The following is a 13,728-nucleotide window of genomic DNA, read 5'->3' on the forward strand; positions in this document are numbered from 1 at the left end:
AACTTGTCCTTAAATTTTAGAATGGCGTCCCAGATATTAGAGTCATATCGCCCTAATAAAGCCTCCTGGTTAGTGAGCCTAAGCTGTAACCCTGCCATAGAATAATTTCTTCTACCGAACAACTCAAGCTTTTAAGCACTCCTTGATTTAGGGGTAGATGTCAGTTGCCCTGGAGCTCCCTCTCATCATCAGCTGAGACTAGTGACCCCAGAGGGGGATGGGAATAAAAGTGCTCAAAACCTCGGAGGGTTCATAATATTTATGCTCCACTCATTTAGATGTGGGAAGGAGTGAGGAGGAAGTTTGCCAGAGAGAGACTTGATAGGTTCTAAAATTTCCTCATTAAATTGGCAGTGCCACCGAGATGGAGCGGCAGAGGCCAGAATATCAATGAGACAGGGAAAAGATTCCCTGACCTCCTCTACCTGAATGTCCAAGGCCACCCTTTTTAAGAGCTGCTGGTGGACCCTCTAGTCATCAGAAGGGGGCAAAGGCAACCCTAAGGAAACTGCCTCACCTGGTGAGGAGAAAGATGAACCCAGCACAAGCTGGGGCTGTGCGTCCCTGTTCATTGTCCTGCCAAACGTTCATGAACACCTTCCTGCTCTTTATTGGACCCAATAATGGGCTTGACAAGCTGACTCATCATGTTTAGCTGAGGAAACTGAACTTTGGGAGGGTGATCAGGGGGGAGCCCCCATGGGTTCCAGAAGGGCAACTGAAAGGGCACTGGACCCCAAAGTCTTGCAGGTCACCTGTCCATGTCAGCACCACTCACAGGATCTAGCAAGTGTACCCTGGGTGGTAAGGTTTAGGAGGGGGGAACAGCAAGACACACACTGCAGCTGGGAAACATAAGAGCAAAGGTTCGAGTCAGCAGAAGAGTCACCTTCTCCTGACCAAGGAGGGGCGAATCCAGACACTGCCAGGGACTGGTGCCAAGAGTCCAGGGAAGAGTGAAGGATAAGAGCTTCAAGACTTCACTTCAGTACCGGGCAAACTGGTTGAAACCATCATAAAGAACAAAATTGTCAGACACATAGATGAACAAAATTTGTAGGGAAATAGTTAACATGGCTTTTGTAAAGAGAAATCATCCCTCACCAATCTACCAGAATTCTTTGAGGGGGTCAACAAGCATGCGGACAAAGGAGATCCAGTGGATATAGTGTATTTAGATTTTCGGAAAGCCTTTAACAAGGTCCCTCACCAAAGGCTCTTAAGCAAAATTAGCAGTCATGGGATAAGAGGGAAGGTTCTCTCATGAACTGGTAACTGGTTAAAAGATAGGAAACGAAGGGTAGGAATAAATGGTCAGTTTTCAGAATGGAGAGAGGTAAATAGTGGTGTCCCCCAGGGATCTGTACTGGACTCAGTCCTATTTAACATATTCATAAATGATCTGGAAAAAGGGGTAAACAGTGAGGTGGCAAAATTTGCAGATGATACAAAACTACTCAAGATAGTTAAGTCCCAGGCAGACTGTGAAGAGCAACAAAAGGATCTCACAAAACTAGGTGACTGGGCGACAAAATGGCAGATGAAATTTAATGTTGATAAATGCAAAGTAATGCACACTGGAAAACATAATCCTAACTATACATATACAACGATGGGGTCTAAATTAGCTGTTACCACTCAAGAAAGATCTTGGAGTCATTGTGGATAGTTCTCTGAAATCATCCATTCAACGTGCAGCGGCAGTCAAAAAAAGCGAACAGAACGTTGGGAATCATCAAGAATGCATCCGATGAAGTGAGCTGTAGCTCACGAAAGCTTATGCTCAAATAAATTGGTTAGTCTCTAAGGTGCCACAAGTACTCCTTTTCTTTTCATCAAGAAAGGGATAGATAATAAGACAGAAAATAGCATATTGCCTCTATATACATCCATGGTATGCCCACACCTTGAATACAGCGTGCAGATGTGGTCACCACATCTCAAAAAAAGATATTGGAATTGGGAAAGGTTCAGAAAAGAGCAACAAAAATGATTAGGGGTATAGAATGGCTTCTGTATGAGGAGAGATTAATAAAACTGGGACTTTTCAGCTTGGAAAAGAGGCGACTAAGGGGGGATATGATAGAGGTCTATAAAATCATGAGTGGTACAGAGAAAGTAAATAAGGAAGTGTTATTTACTCCTTCTCATAACTCAAGAACTAGGGGTCACCAAATGAAATTAATAAGCAGCAGGTTTAAAACAAACACAAGAAAGTATTTTTTCATGCAATGCACTGTCAAACCTCTGGAATTCCTTGCCAGAGGGTGTTGTGAAGACCAATACTATAACGGGGTTCAAAAGGGAGCTAGATAGGTCCACCAATAGCTATTAGTCAGTATGGGCAGGAATGGTATCCCTAGCCTCTGTTTGCCAGATGCTGGGATTCGGTGACAGGACATGGATCACTTGATGATAACCTGTCTCTTCATTCCCTTTGGAGCACTTGCCATTGGCCACTGTCAGAGGACAGGATACTGCGCTTGATGGACCTTTGGTCTGACCTAGTATGGCCGTTCTTATGTTCTAAGACACAGGAGATTGACTCAGTGCTGGGAACTGCACTGAGGAGCTGGCACCAAGTGATCAATCGATACCATATAAGCGATCTGCACCGCTGCCCTGATAAGCTCAGCAAGTCCATTGAAGCTTAAAACATCTCTGGAGTAGATGTACTGGGATAGTCTTTGACTGATGTGCAATAGGCGTAGACAGTGTTGGAACTGATGAAGATGCTTCTTCAGGCCCCAGACTCGACAGTCCCTGCCCCAGCACCAGAGTCAACGGTGCTGATATAGCTGATGATGAGTGGAGGAGTGCTTCAGTTTTGATTGCACTCTACTCTACACTGTCCCCTTTCTTGGCTGACTTAGCGACTGGGGATCTGCATCTCCCAGCAGCGTCCTTGGAAGCCTTCTGCTTCTTCCTGGGCACAGGCAAGGGAGAGCAGTGCCAGGACTCAGCCAGTATCGGAGCCTCACTTCTTCAGATGCTGAAATGCTCAGTACCATCTCCAATCGAGACGGCTCTGAAAATAGTCTCAGAACAGTCTCTATCAAAAGAAACTTCAGTCTGGTCTCTAGATCTTTCTTGGTTCTAGACTTGAAGTCCTTGCAAATCTGGTACCAATCCTTATATGAAACTCACTCAAGCATTTCAAACAACTAAAGTGAGGGTCACCCACAGGCAAATGCTTCAGTCATGCCAGGCAAGGCTTGAAGCCCAGTGACTGAAGCATTCCTCAGTACTTATAACAGATCCCCAACCTTGGGGAACCGAGAAAGAACTAACAGACACTAAACTAACTCAACAAACACCAACTATCCGTAATAACTGTACAAACATGTAACTATATACAAGAAAAAACATGCTGAGAGCACTTGCTAATGCAAGACCAACAGATTCGAACCATCATCATGCGAAGTAAGAAGAAACTGAGGCGAGAGAGGTTTCAAGGGCAGCTTGGCCCTATCTGCATGCAGTGGCATGTGATAGCAGAGGGCACTCAAGCTGCCCCAATGGGTAGCACTGAGGAAAAAATTTCCGACAACTATGCCTAGAGGGTGCACCCACCAAGAGCGGAACACACATGTGCAATCACTCAAAGAACCACCTTTGCTGTCTTGCCTGGACATATAGAGGAAATGTAAATTTGGATTTGAAAAGACTGAAAAAAATAAGGCAATTGAAAAGGAGAGTTCTGTACCTCAGTAGTATCGAACTTGGGAAATGCATTAATGTAATGTACATCTCATTATTTCATTCTCAATCTGTGCACTGTAATTGAAAATAGTACCATTTACATCAAAGCATGCTATAAACTAACACAGTAACATTGAATTCAACAAAAATTACAAACTGGAAATAACTGTTCATTAAGACAATGAAGTCAACCATATCTAGGAGTACTGGGTTGAATCATTTGATACATCTTCTTAATGCAGACTATCATTAGCAGCAATTTCTTGCCAGAAGTGTCCTTATCTGCTCTCAAGTCAATTGCCTTTTTCAGACCTGTTACAGTTAGGTTAGAAAGGAACAGAGAGATAGGAACGGACCTTTGGTTGACGTGAGGTGGAAGATCATTAGATACTTCGCCATTCTCCGACACCATTGGCTTCTCAGAGGCACGGTTTCCAGCTTCTCCTTCTATTAAAAGGAAACACCACCACAGCTTAGTCATAATTACAAGTTTGAAATGTAAATCTAAGATTTTGTACTGCATTATTTTACATTTTATCAAAGCCCATCAGTGTGCCAGTTAACTAAATCCACTACAAAAGAAACACTGAGTTTATTTTTTAAAATTTATTTGTAACCAAAACCTTTTAAGCCTGAAATATTTAAAACTATTTAAATATTGAACTTACAGTTCAAATGGATATTGAGAAATAATACTATACTCCAGTATGGTTCGAGTCTGGGGCGTGAAGAAGCATCTTCATCAGTTCCAACACTGTCTATACTCTAACTCTTCACATTCGTTCACAGTACTGTGACCTTTTCCATTTGGAAAAAGATGGCTACTTACCTGTAGCATAATTGTTGTTCTTTGAGATGTGGGTGCAGACATGTATTCCACTCAGGTGTGCGCACGCCCAGACACCAAGGCGAAGAACCTTGCCTAGTAATACATGCAAGGGCGGAGCTAGTGCCCTTTCCCTCGTAGGTTCTACCATGGCTATATAAGGGCAGCACCACCCCAACCCTCCCTCTGTTCCTTTACACCAAAACTGAGGCTGGAAACTCTGATGCAGAGGGGATGAAAAGAAGGAAAGGTTACTCACCCTGTAACTGTAATTCTTCAAGTTGTGTCCCCCAATGGGGTGCTCCACTTCAGGTGCAGATGCACCTCTGAGCAGTTATTTTCATTAGCAGTCTGTTGGGCTATTGTGGAAGCATTCGTGATTAAAGTTCTGGTTCGTGGAAGAAAGGCAAAAGGGACCCCTTTGAAACACACTGCTGTGCTCTATCCATGATTGTAGTGAGTCCAATAGCTCTAAGGATACTCAGAAAAGGGTGTCCAATGACTAGCAACTTGGGTGACGGACCAACCTCAGACACAACTGATGAGGGCAAAGAGCCTCTCCTGCTGTGCCTTGGAAATACACGAGGCCATATGGCCCAGTAATCTCAGGCATACACAGACCATGGTTGAAGGATGCAATTGGAGAGCCAGACAAAGGTGCCAAATTGTCTGGAATTGTTCTTACCAGAGAAAGACCCTAGACTTCGTAAAGTCTAATAGGGCCCCAATTAATTCAATTTTTTGAGTTGGGATTAGAATTTATTTTCCTTTGTTCAGGATCAGACCCAGCTAACCGAAAAGGTCCAAGTGAACTGGACATGAATGATGACCTGCTTCTTGGATGTGCCTTTCACCAGCCAATTGTCCAAGTACAGAGAGACATGAACCCCTCTCCTTCTGAGAAAGGCTGCCGCCACCATCACAGTCACCCAATCTGGTAAAGACCCACAGGACTGAAGATAGACCAAAGGGGAGAACTGTGTACCGGCAGTGTTGGCCAGTAACAAGAAATCTCAGAATCTTTGTGTGGCCTGGGAAGATTCCTCATTTGAAAATAAGCATATTGGAGAAAGACATCAGCAAACCAGACATTATGATTCAGTGCAGAAAGAACAGTAGTCAGGGTAATCACAGAGATCAAGGATAGGTCTCTCTCCTTCCTTGGACTTAGGGATCAGGAAGTACTAGGAGTAGAATCCTTTTCCATGAACATAAGGAGGAAGCTCCTCTATGACCCCCATAGCACACAGGGTTTGCACCTGCTGAGTAAACAATGATAGGAAAGAGACTGGATATGAACTGAATAGCATAATCCGATCACATAGTGCTAAGGACCTACCTGTCTGTAATTATATCCACCCAAGTACTACAGAAGCGGGACAACCTGTCCCGGAACAGAAAGGACAGGAAAGTGATGTTCCAAGCTGGAGTCCTGCTCTTGAGACTCAAGTCAAATAGGCTGTCAAGTCCACGAGACAAGAAGATGGGCCGTTTGGCTAGAATTAGACCCAGAAAGTCTTCTTTGCAATTTGTGCCCCTTTCTGGAGAAATCCTGCTACCTCATAGAGTAGAGGACTGATGGAAATATCGCTGAGGGGGATATTGCTGCTGTTGTCAATGGCTACCAAAGCCATGTCTCCTTGGGGCCTGCACATAAATCCTCAAGGAGCACGGGGGGGTTTGGAGGTCTTTAAAGGAATGCAATGTCTCGTCATTTCTCTCAGTAATGATGAGGTGACCAAAAACAGCAAGTCCTCTATGCTCTGCTAGATTTCACAAGCTATGACAGGGTTTTGCAACCATATAAGATCCTTCTCATTGTAAAGACTGAAGCCATTAGCCTGGATGAAGCATCCACTATATATCCAGAGCTGACTGTAATGATGTCTTGGTCACTAAACGGCCTTCTGCAACAAAAGCCTTGAACTCCTCCCTGAAGGATTCTGGTAACTTATCCACAAATTTGGACATGGGGTCCCAGTTCACAAAGTCATTTTTATACAATAGCACATGCTGGTTGGCAATACACATCTGCATGGGGGACCTGATGAAGAGAGATCCCTCTTCCTTCTGACGAGGAAACTGCACTCAGCTGAGAAGATCCAGCCTGTACTAGTTCAGGCCCCTCAGTACCTCTGACGGGCCTGATGCTCCAGAGTGGTCCCCAGTGCAGAGGCAGAGCTCAGAGCCTGCGTGAGAAGATGCTGCTTTAATCTTAAGTCTCAAGCCACCTGTGTCCTCTTTTTTAAAAAGCTTACAGATGGAGCACCTTTCTCTAATATACCCTTCCCCCAGACATCATAAACGTCAAGTGTGGGGGACGTTATTGGGGTAGCTACCCTACACAAAGGACAAACTTTAAACCTGGTAATGGCATTCCACCAGGAGAAACTACCTAATTAATTACTACTACCACTACTAACTATTATGACTAACAGGTACTACTAACCAACTATAACTATTTTCCAAAGAAACAGAAAAAACTGTGAAGGTAAGTGCGGGGTTTAAAAAAAAAAATCTCACCGAAGACTCACTGCCTACAGCAAGCATCCGAGAAGGAACTGAGGCGGGTGAGGGCAGTGCTGCCCTTATATAGCCACGGGAGGGGCTATGAGGGAAAAGGGTGCAAGCTCTGTCCCTACAGGTACTGCTAGGCAAAATTCTCCAGCTTTGATGTGCTGGGCATGCTCACACAGTTGCAACCACATGAAGAACAAGGATTTCACTCTCTCCTCCAGTTCTTCGAAAGTAACACAGCAAATTTTTCCTCTTAACTTCATATTATGTTCATTATACAAGGTACATATGAGAGAGGAGATGAAGTTCATAAAAAAGATCATGTTCCATACATTAGGACATTTAAAATCTATTGCAATTACAAGCTTCTATTTCATTCCATTAAATATTTACATTTGCTGTTTCCCCTCTAACAGTGTTCATAGAATCATAGAATATCAGGGTTGGAAGGGACCTCAGGAGGTCACTTAGTCCAACCCCCTGCTCAAAGCAGGACCAATCCCCAACTAAATCATCCCAGCGAGGCCTTTGTCAAGCCTGACCTTATAAACCTCTAAGGAAGAAGATTCCACCACCTCCCTAGGTAACACATTCCAGTGTTTCACCACCCTCCTAGTGAAAAAGTTTTTCCTAATATCCAACCTAAACCTCCCCCACTGCACCTTGAGACCATTACTCCTTGTTCTGTCCTCTGCTACCACTGAGAACAGTCTAGAGCCATTCTCTTTGGAACCCCCTTTCAGGTAGTTGAAAGCAGCTATCAAATCCCCCCTCATTCTTCTCTTCCGCAGACTAAACAATCCCAGTTCCCTCAGCCTGTCCTCATAAGTCATGTGTTCCAGTCCCCTAATCATTTTTGTTGCCCTCCACTGGATGCTTTCCAGTTTTTCCACATCCTTCTTGTAGTGCGGGGCCCAAAACTGGACACAGTACTCCAGATGAGGCCTCACCAATGTCAAATAGAGGGGAAGGATCACGTCCCTCGATCTGCTGGCAGTGCCCCTACTTATACATCTCAAAATGCTGTTAGTGTTTCTAATTCTTGTTTAGTTATAGTTACATGATTATGATCTCAGTACAGTTGATGCCACGTATTATAAAGATTACTCTAATAAAATACAACTAATCCCCCACCCCGACCCTTGAATGGAATACAAAACTAGTCTGGTCAAAGGGAATCTCAACATTTCCTCATGCTAAACCTATGAAGATTGTCTTCTGAATCTGTCTTTTTCAAGCTGAGTTTAAATAGACATAAGAATGGCCCTACTGGATCAGACCAAAGGTCCATCTAGACCAGTATCCTGTCTTCTGACAGTGACCAATGCCAGGTCCCCCAGAGGGAATGAGCAGAACAGGTAATCATCAAGTGATCCACTCCCAGCTACTGTCAAACAGAGGCTAGGGACTCCATCCCTGCCCATCCTGGCTAATAGCCATTGATGGACCTTTCCTCCATGAATTTATCTAGTTCTTTTTCTGTTCTCTCTGACAAATAACTGTGCAGGTTAGCAGGATATAAACAGTTCCTCAGGCTTTGCAACAGTATTTCTGTGGATACTTTTTATAAGTAAACATAAAAATTAGAAAAAACAATATTAGAGGCAGAAAGCATTCGATACCCTTACAACCAATCTTAAAATTTGTATAAACAGATATTTAATGACTTTTCCTATTTAGTATTGATTTGTTCAGATAGTGCTCTAAGAGAAGACTAACCCTCTATAAGAAGTTTGTCTTCTGCCCCCATAAACTTTAGTTCTGATACCTCCGAAGAATGGCTCCGTCCCAGTAAACCAGGCTCTGAGTCATCAAGGTATTTATGCATATGCCTAACTTTGAGCATGTGTGCCAACCCTCAATGGGGCTACTCACATGTTTAAGTACTTTGCTGACTGGGATATCATTTGTTCACTTTTCTTAACTTTTTTATTTTTACCCTGAGCCCTGAACAATTCATTTATTACCAGTAAGACATCCCCTTTCTTTTTTCATTGGCAAATAGATAGTAAGGATTTTTTAAAGTTAATTTTAACTTAATGCAGCACCCAGGCATTTTGAATACGTAGTCTACTGATTTACTTCGTTAGAGTAAAAGAATAGGCATGAACACATTTAATGTACAAAAATGCTACTTTAACATTAAAGTTGATAGTACAAACTAATGAATAAGGAAATTAGGAGTTAACAAGCCATATCACCCTTAAGCAAGAGAGGACAAATAGTTCAGTGACTTAATATCTAGGCTAAGAACAGGTTTTCTGATTCTCATTGCTGACTCTGACGGGCTTTGCGTGGCCCTCGCAAATCATGTAAGCCTTCCTGTTTCTCAGTTTCCTCATATATAAAATAGGCATAATATTTCTCTATCCCACACGAATGAAGAATACCACAGATTGCTTATAAAAGTAGGAAGTAATTTCTTAGTAAAGCACATGACAGTATGCATTAAGATCCACTGACTGAGAGACTGCACATATGCACAATACTAAGTTACTTAGAGACTACGGTGATGGAGCTTTAGAGAAGATTTAGGCAGCCTTAACTCAGAGTGCTTTGTTATGATTAGTGTGAAGGTCAGGCCTTTTTCTTTTTCATGACAGGTTTCAGAGTAGCAGCCGTGTTAGTCCGTATTCGCAAAAAGAAAAGGACTACTTGTGGTACCTTAGAGACTAACAAATTTATTTGAGCATAAGCTTTCGTGAGCTACAGCTCACTTCATCGGATGCATTCAGTAGAAAATACAGTGGGGAGATTTACATACACAGAGAACAAGAAACAATGGGTTACCATACTTAAGTGCTTACCAGCAGGAGAGCAGGGGGGGGGGGGGGGGGGGACCTTTTGTAATCAAGGTGGGCCATTTCCAGCAGTTGACAAGAATGTGTGAGGAACAGTGGGGGGTGGAGGGGGGGAAATAAACATGGGGAAAAAGTTTTACTTTGTGTAATAACCCATCCACTCCCAGTCTCTATTCAAGCCTAAGTTAATTGTATCCAGTTTGCAAATTAATTCCAATTCAGCAGTCTCTCGTTGGAGTCTGTTTTTGAAGTTTTTTTTGTTGTAATATTGCGACTTTTAGGTCTGTAATCGAGTGACCAAAGAGATTGAAGTGTTCTCTGACTGGTTTTTGAATGTTCTAATTCTTGACATCTGATTTGTGTCCATTTATTCTTTTACGTAGAGACTGTCCAGTTTGACCAATGTACATAGCAGAGGGGCATTGCTGGCACATATCACATTGGTAGATGTGCAGGTGAACGAGCCTCTGATAGTGTGGCTGATGTGATTAGGTCCTATGATGGTGTCCCCTGAATAGATATGTGAACACAGTTGGCAACGGGCTTTGTTGCAAGGATAGGTTCCTGGGTTAGTGGTTCTGTTGTGTGGTGTGTGTGGCTGCTGGTGAGTATTTGTTTCAGGTTGGGGGGCTGTCTGTAAGCAAGGACTGGCCTGTCTCCCAAGTTCTGTGACAGTGATGAGTCGTCCTTCAGGATAGGTTGTAGATCCTTGATGATGTGTTGGAGATGTTTTAGTTGGGGGCTGAAGGCAATGGCTAGTGGCGTTCTGTTATTTTCTTTGTTGGGCCTGTCCTGTAGTAGGTGACTTCTGGGTACTCTTCTGGCTCTGTCCATCTGTTTCTTCACTTCAGTAGGTGGGTATTGTAGTTGTAAGAATGCTTGATAGAGATCTTGTAGGTGTTTGTCTGAGGGGTTGGAGCAAATGCGGTTGTATCGCAGAGCTTGGCTGTAGACAATGGATGGTGTGGTGTGGTCTGGATGAAAGCTGGAGGCATGTAGGTAAGTATAGCGGTCAGTAGGTTTCTGGTGTAGGGTGTTTATGTGACCATCGCTTATTAGCACTGTAGTGTCCAGGAAGTGGATCTCTTGTGTGGACTGGTCCAGGCTGAGGTTGATGGTGGGATGGAAATTGTTGAAATCATGGTGGAATTCCTCAAGGGCTTCTTTTCCATGGGTCCAGATGATGAAGATGTCATCAGTGTAGCGCAAGTAGAGTAGTGACATTAGGGGACGAGAGCTGAGGAAGCGTTGTTCTAAGTCAGCCATAAAAATGTTGGCAAACTGTGGGGCCATGCAGGTACCCATAGCAGTGCCGCTGATCTGAAGGTATACATTGTCCCCAAATGTGAAATAGTTATGGGTGAGGACAAAGTCACAAAGTTCAGCCACCAGGTTAGCCGTGACATTATCGGAGATACTGTTCCCGACAGCGTGTAGTCCATCTTTGTGTGGAATGTTGGTGTAGAGGGCTTCTACATTCATAGTGGCCAGGATGGTGTTTTCAGGAAGATCACCGATGGATTGTAGTCTCCTCAGGAAGTCAGTGGTGTCTCGAAGATAGCTGGGAGTGCCAGTAGCGTAGGGCCTGAGGAAGGAGTCTACAGAGCCAGACAATCCTACTGTCAGGGTGCCAATGTGCCACAAGTACTCCTTTTCTTTTTAATGTGTTCTATTTGGTTTATTAATGGCACAGTTTTACTATTCACACTGTAAAGCCATCACTTGGCATCATGATTTTCTTCTAACTTTGGGGGGAAGCGTGTGCATGGTTTTTCCTGGCCTCCATGCACACCCAACTCCCATTAAAAGGTTCCCTGCAAGACTTTAAAATTAAGCGAGGAGTGCAGGCTGCTAACTGAATTTAGCCTTTAAAACGAAAATCAGCTGTACTCAAGTTAGCAACAGAGGGAAACCAGATATCTCAAAATGCATCCCTCTTTGATATAACAGCTACCAATAAACTCTGCTGGAGTACAGAGTTGGCCTAAAAGTAGCCAGGAAAATGGCATGGCTATTATATGGAGCAGTTACAGAGTCTTTAAAATATTATTTAACCTGGAGATGAAAAGCATACTACATATAAAACTTCACTTTAGTGAACTCTTCTGGGCTCCTAAGTGCAACAGGGGGAAATAGTAGCTGCAACATCACAGCATAACAGACTGTGGAACATCACAGCAAAATACCAATGACTTTAAAGAGTTGGTATATTTCATTTTTCTAAAAGGCAGTTACTAGCAGAATTATCCATCCCATGCTATTTGGGAAGTAAATTTTGCAGATCAGCTTTAACATAAATTGAAGCCGTAAACACATAAATGGGGGCGGGGGGGGGGCACTGGGGGAAAGGAGAGAGACCAATGTCTTTCTAAACTAGTACTTACATTAGGAAAGTGGAAGATGGAAATGCCACTGAAGTAGATGGTGAAATAACTACCTACAGTATTTGCAAGGCAAGTTCCATGCAGTGTCTGCTTATTCTCAAAATATATAAAGCAGTTGTAATTTAAAAAAATAAACATACAGAAACACCACTTAGCCCTAAATACAGACCAACTCCTAGAGTAACTTATTATTTTTGACTTAGAACTACTTGAATAAAAAATTAAAAAGTGTGAAAACAGATCATTTTATATTTCATTTTTTGTTTATAAATTAAACGTTCTTTAATGTATACTGCTGTAAGTGTAAAAAATACACCATTAAAACTATAAAAATTATTTAATACTACAATGACGAATTTAATTTTAACTGTGGATAGGTATTTTGTGAATGCTATTTATATTTCAGTGTAATCCTTACTATACCTGCATCACTGGCAGATTCCCCTGAAAAAAAAAAAAAACACATTTATCAATCTTCAGATAAGAAATTCTATATCTTGCTAGAGAAAATAATAATCAAGTTAGACTTCTAGCACTAAAACATAACTACAGAAAAGTACAACCCACAAAGGGATTGAATCATTACCACGGAGAGCAAATAATTCAGTGGAGTACTCCAGGTATAGAATCACAGTCTGTTCTATGATGCTGTAGTTATTATGCAGAACACAGATTAGTGTCTTAATCATGGGCTGAAACAATTTTAATGAAAGACAAGAAACTCCTGAAGCTTTCACCTGACCAGACCATAGGGAGCTGCCTCACTTCGACATAAATGTAGCATAATCCACAATTACGCTAACAAATGAAAGGTGTAAAGAAAAACTCAGAGATGAGAATATTTAGAAGCAGTCATCACAAGCACCCTATAAACCCTTTAAAGCACTACGTATATTATAAGGAAAGCTATGTTCAATTCTTATAATCTGTTGCTGCAAATGTGAATGCCTGCAAAGACACTGGTATGGAAATGTGAAGGGGGCCCAATGCAGTGAGACAGACATCTGCCTTGAATTCCACTGTGATTATCTGGGTGCAATAGATTAATGATCTCTGAATGATAACTCCTAAAGAATTCCTAAAGTAAACTGAAAAGGTATTGAATATCCCATGTGACCATACATCTAAGCCAATCTATCGCCAATTAGCAAAATTTAAGAAACTAACCATTGCCAGCAAAGGGATCATTTAACCTAAACTCCCTTTAGAACAATAGAAATTTCTCTCAATAGAACTCAAGTAAGATTTCCTATTAGATATTGGCTAAGTAGGCAATCCTAGTGGAGAACTTCCTATGATTGAGTAGGACTTCTTGAACAGCCGCAGAATGCTGCTCCTTCTCTTCATTCAGCCATGTAGCAACACGACTAAGATGCAGGGAGCTGATCGCATGATGGATCCCATGGTCCTGAGCAAGCAGATTGGGAAAGAGAGGAATTGATATGGGAATTGATATCAACTGGCAGAGAAAGGAGGTATGAGAATCAGCACTGTCTCA

The 13,728-nt window shown here is 42.5% G+C and overlaps 1 protein-coding gene across 5 annotated transcripts in view; it reads right to left on the reverse strand.

Moving 5' to 3' along the window:
• The window catches only part of TRAF3IP1 (TRAF3 interacting protein 1), a 95,613-nt gene that overhangs the window by 46,679 nt on the left and 35,206 nt on the right, over nucleotides 1-13,728 (reverse strand). For 3 of the 5 annotated variants that reach the window (XM_077830066.1, XM_077830065.1, XM_077830063.1), the window contains one exon: nucleotides 4,059-4,149. In XM_077830066.1, coding sequence (XP_077686192.1) covers nucleotides 4,059-4,149 — 91 coding nt within the window. Of the gene's footprint in view, nucleotides 1-4,058; nucleotides 4,150-12,653; nucleotides 12,675-13,728 lie in introns of all 5 variants that reach the window. The other 2 variants (XM_077830064.1, XM_077830062.1) reach the window with 1 other exon arrangement.

The sequence above is a fragment of the Eretmochelys imbricata genome, chromosome 11 (assembly GCF_965152235.1).
Source record: "Eretmochelys imbricata isolate rEreImb1 chromosome 11, rEreImb1.hap1, whole genome shotgun sequence".
NCBI lineage: Eukaryota > Metazoa > Chordata > Testudines > Cheloniidae > Eretmochelys > Eretmochelys imbricata.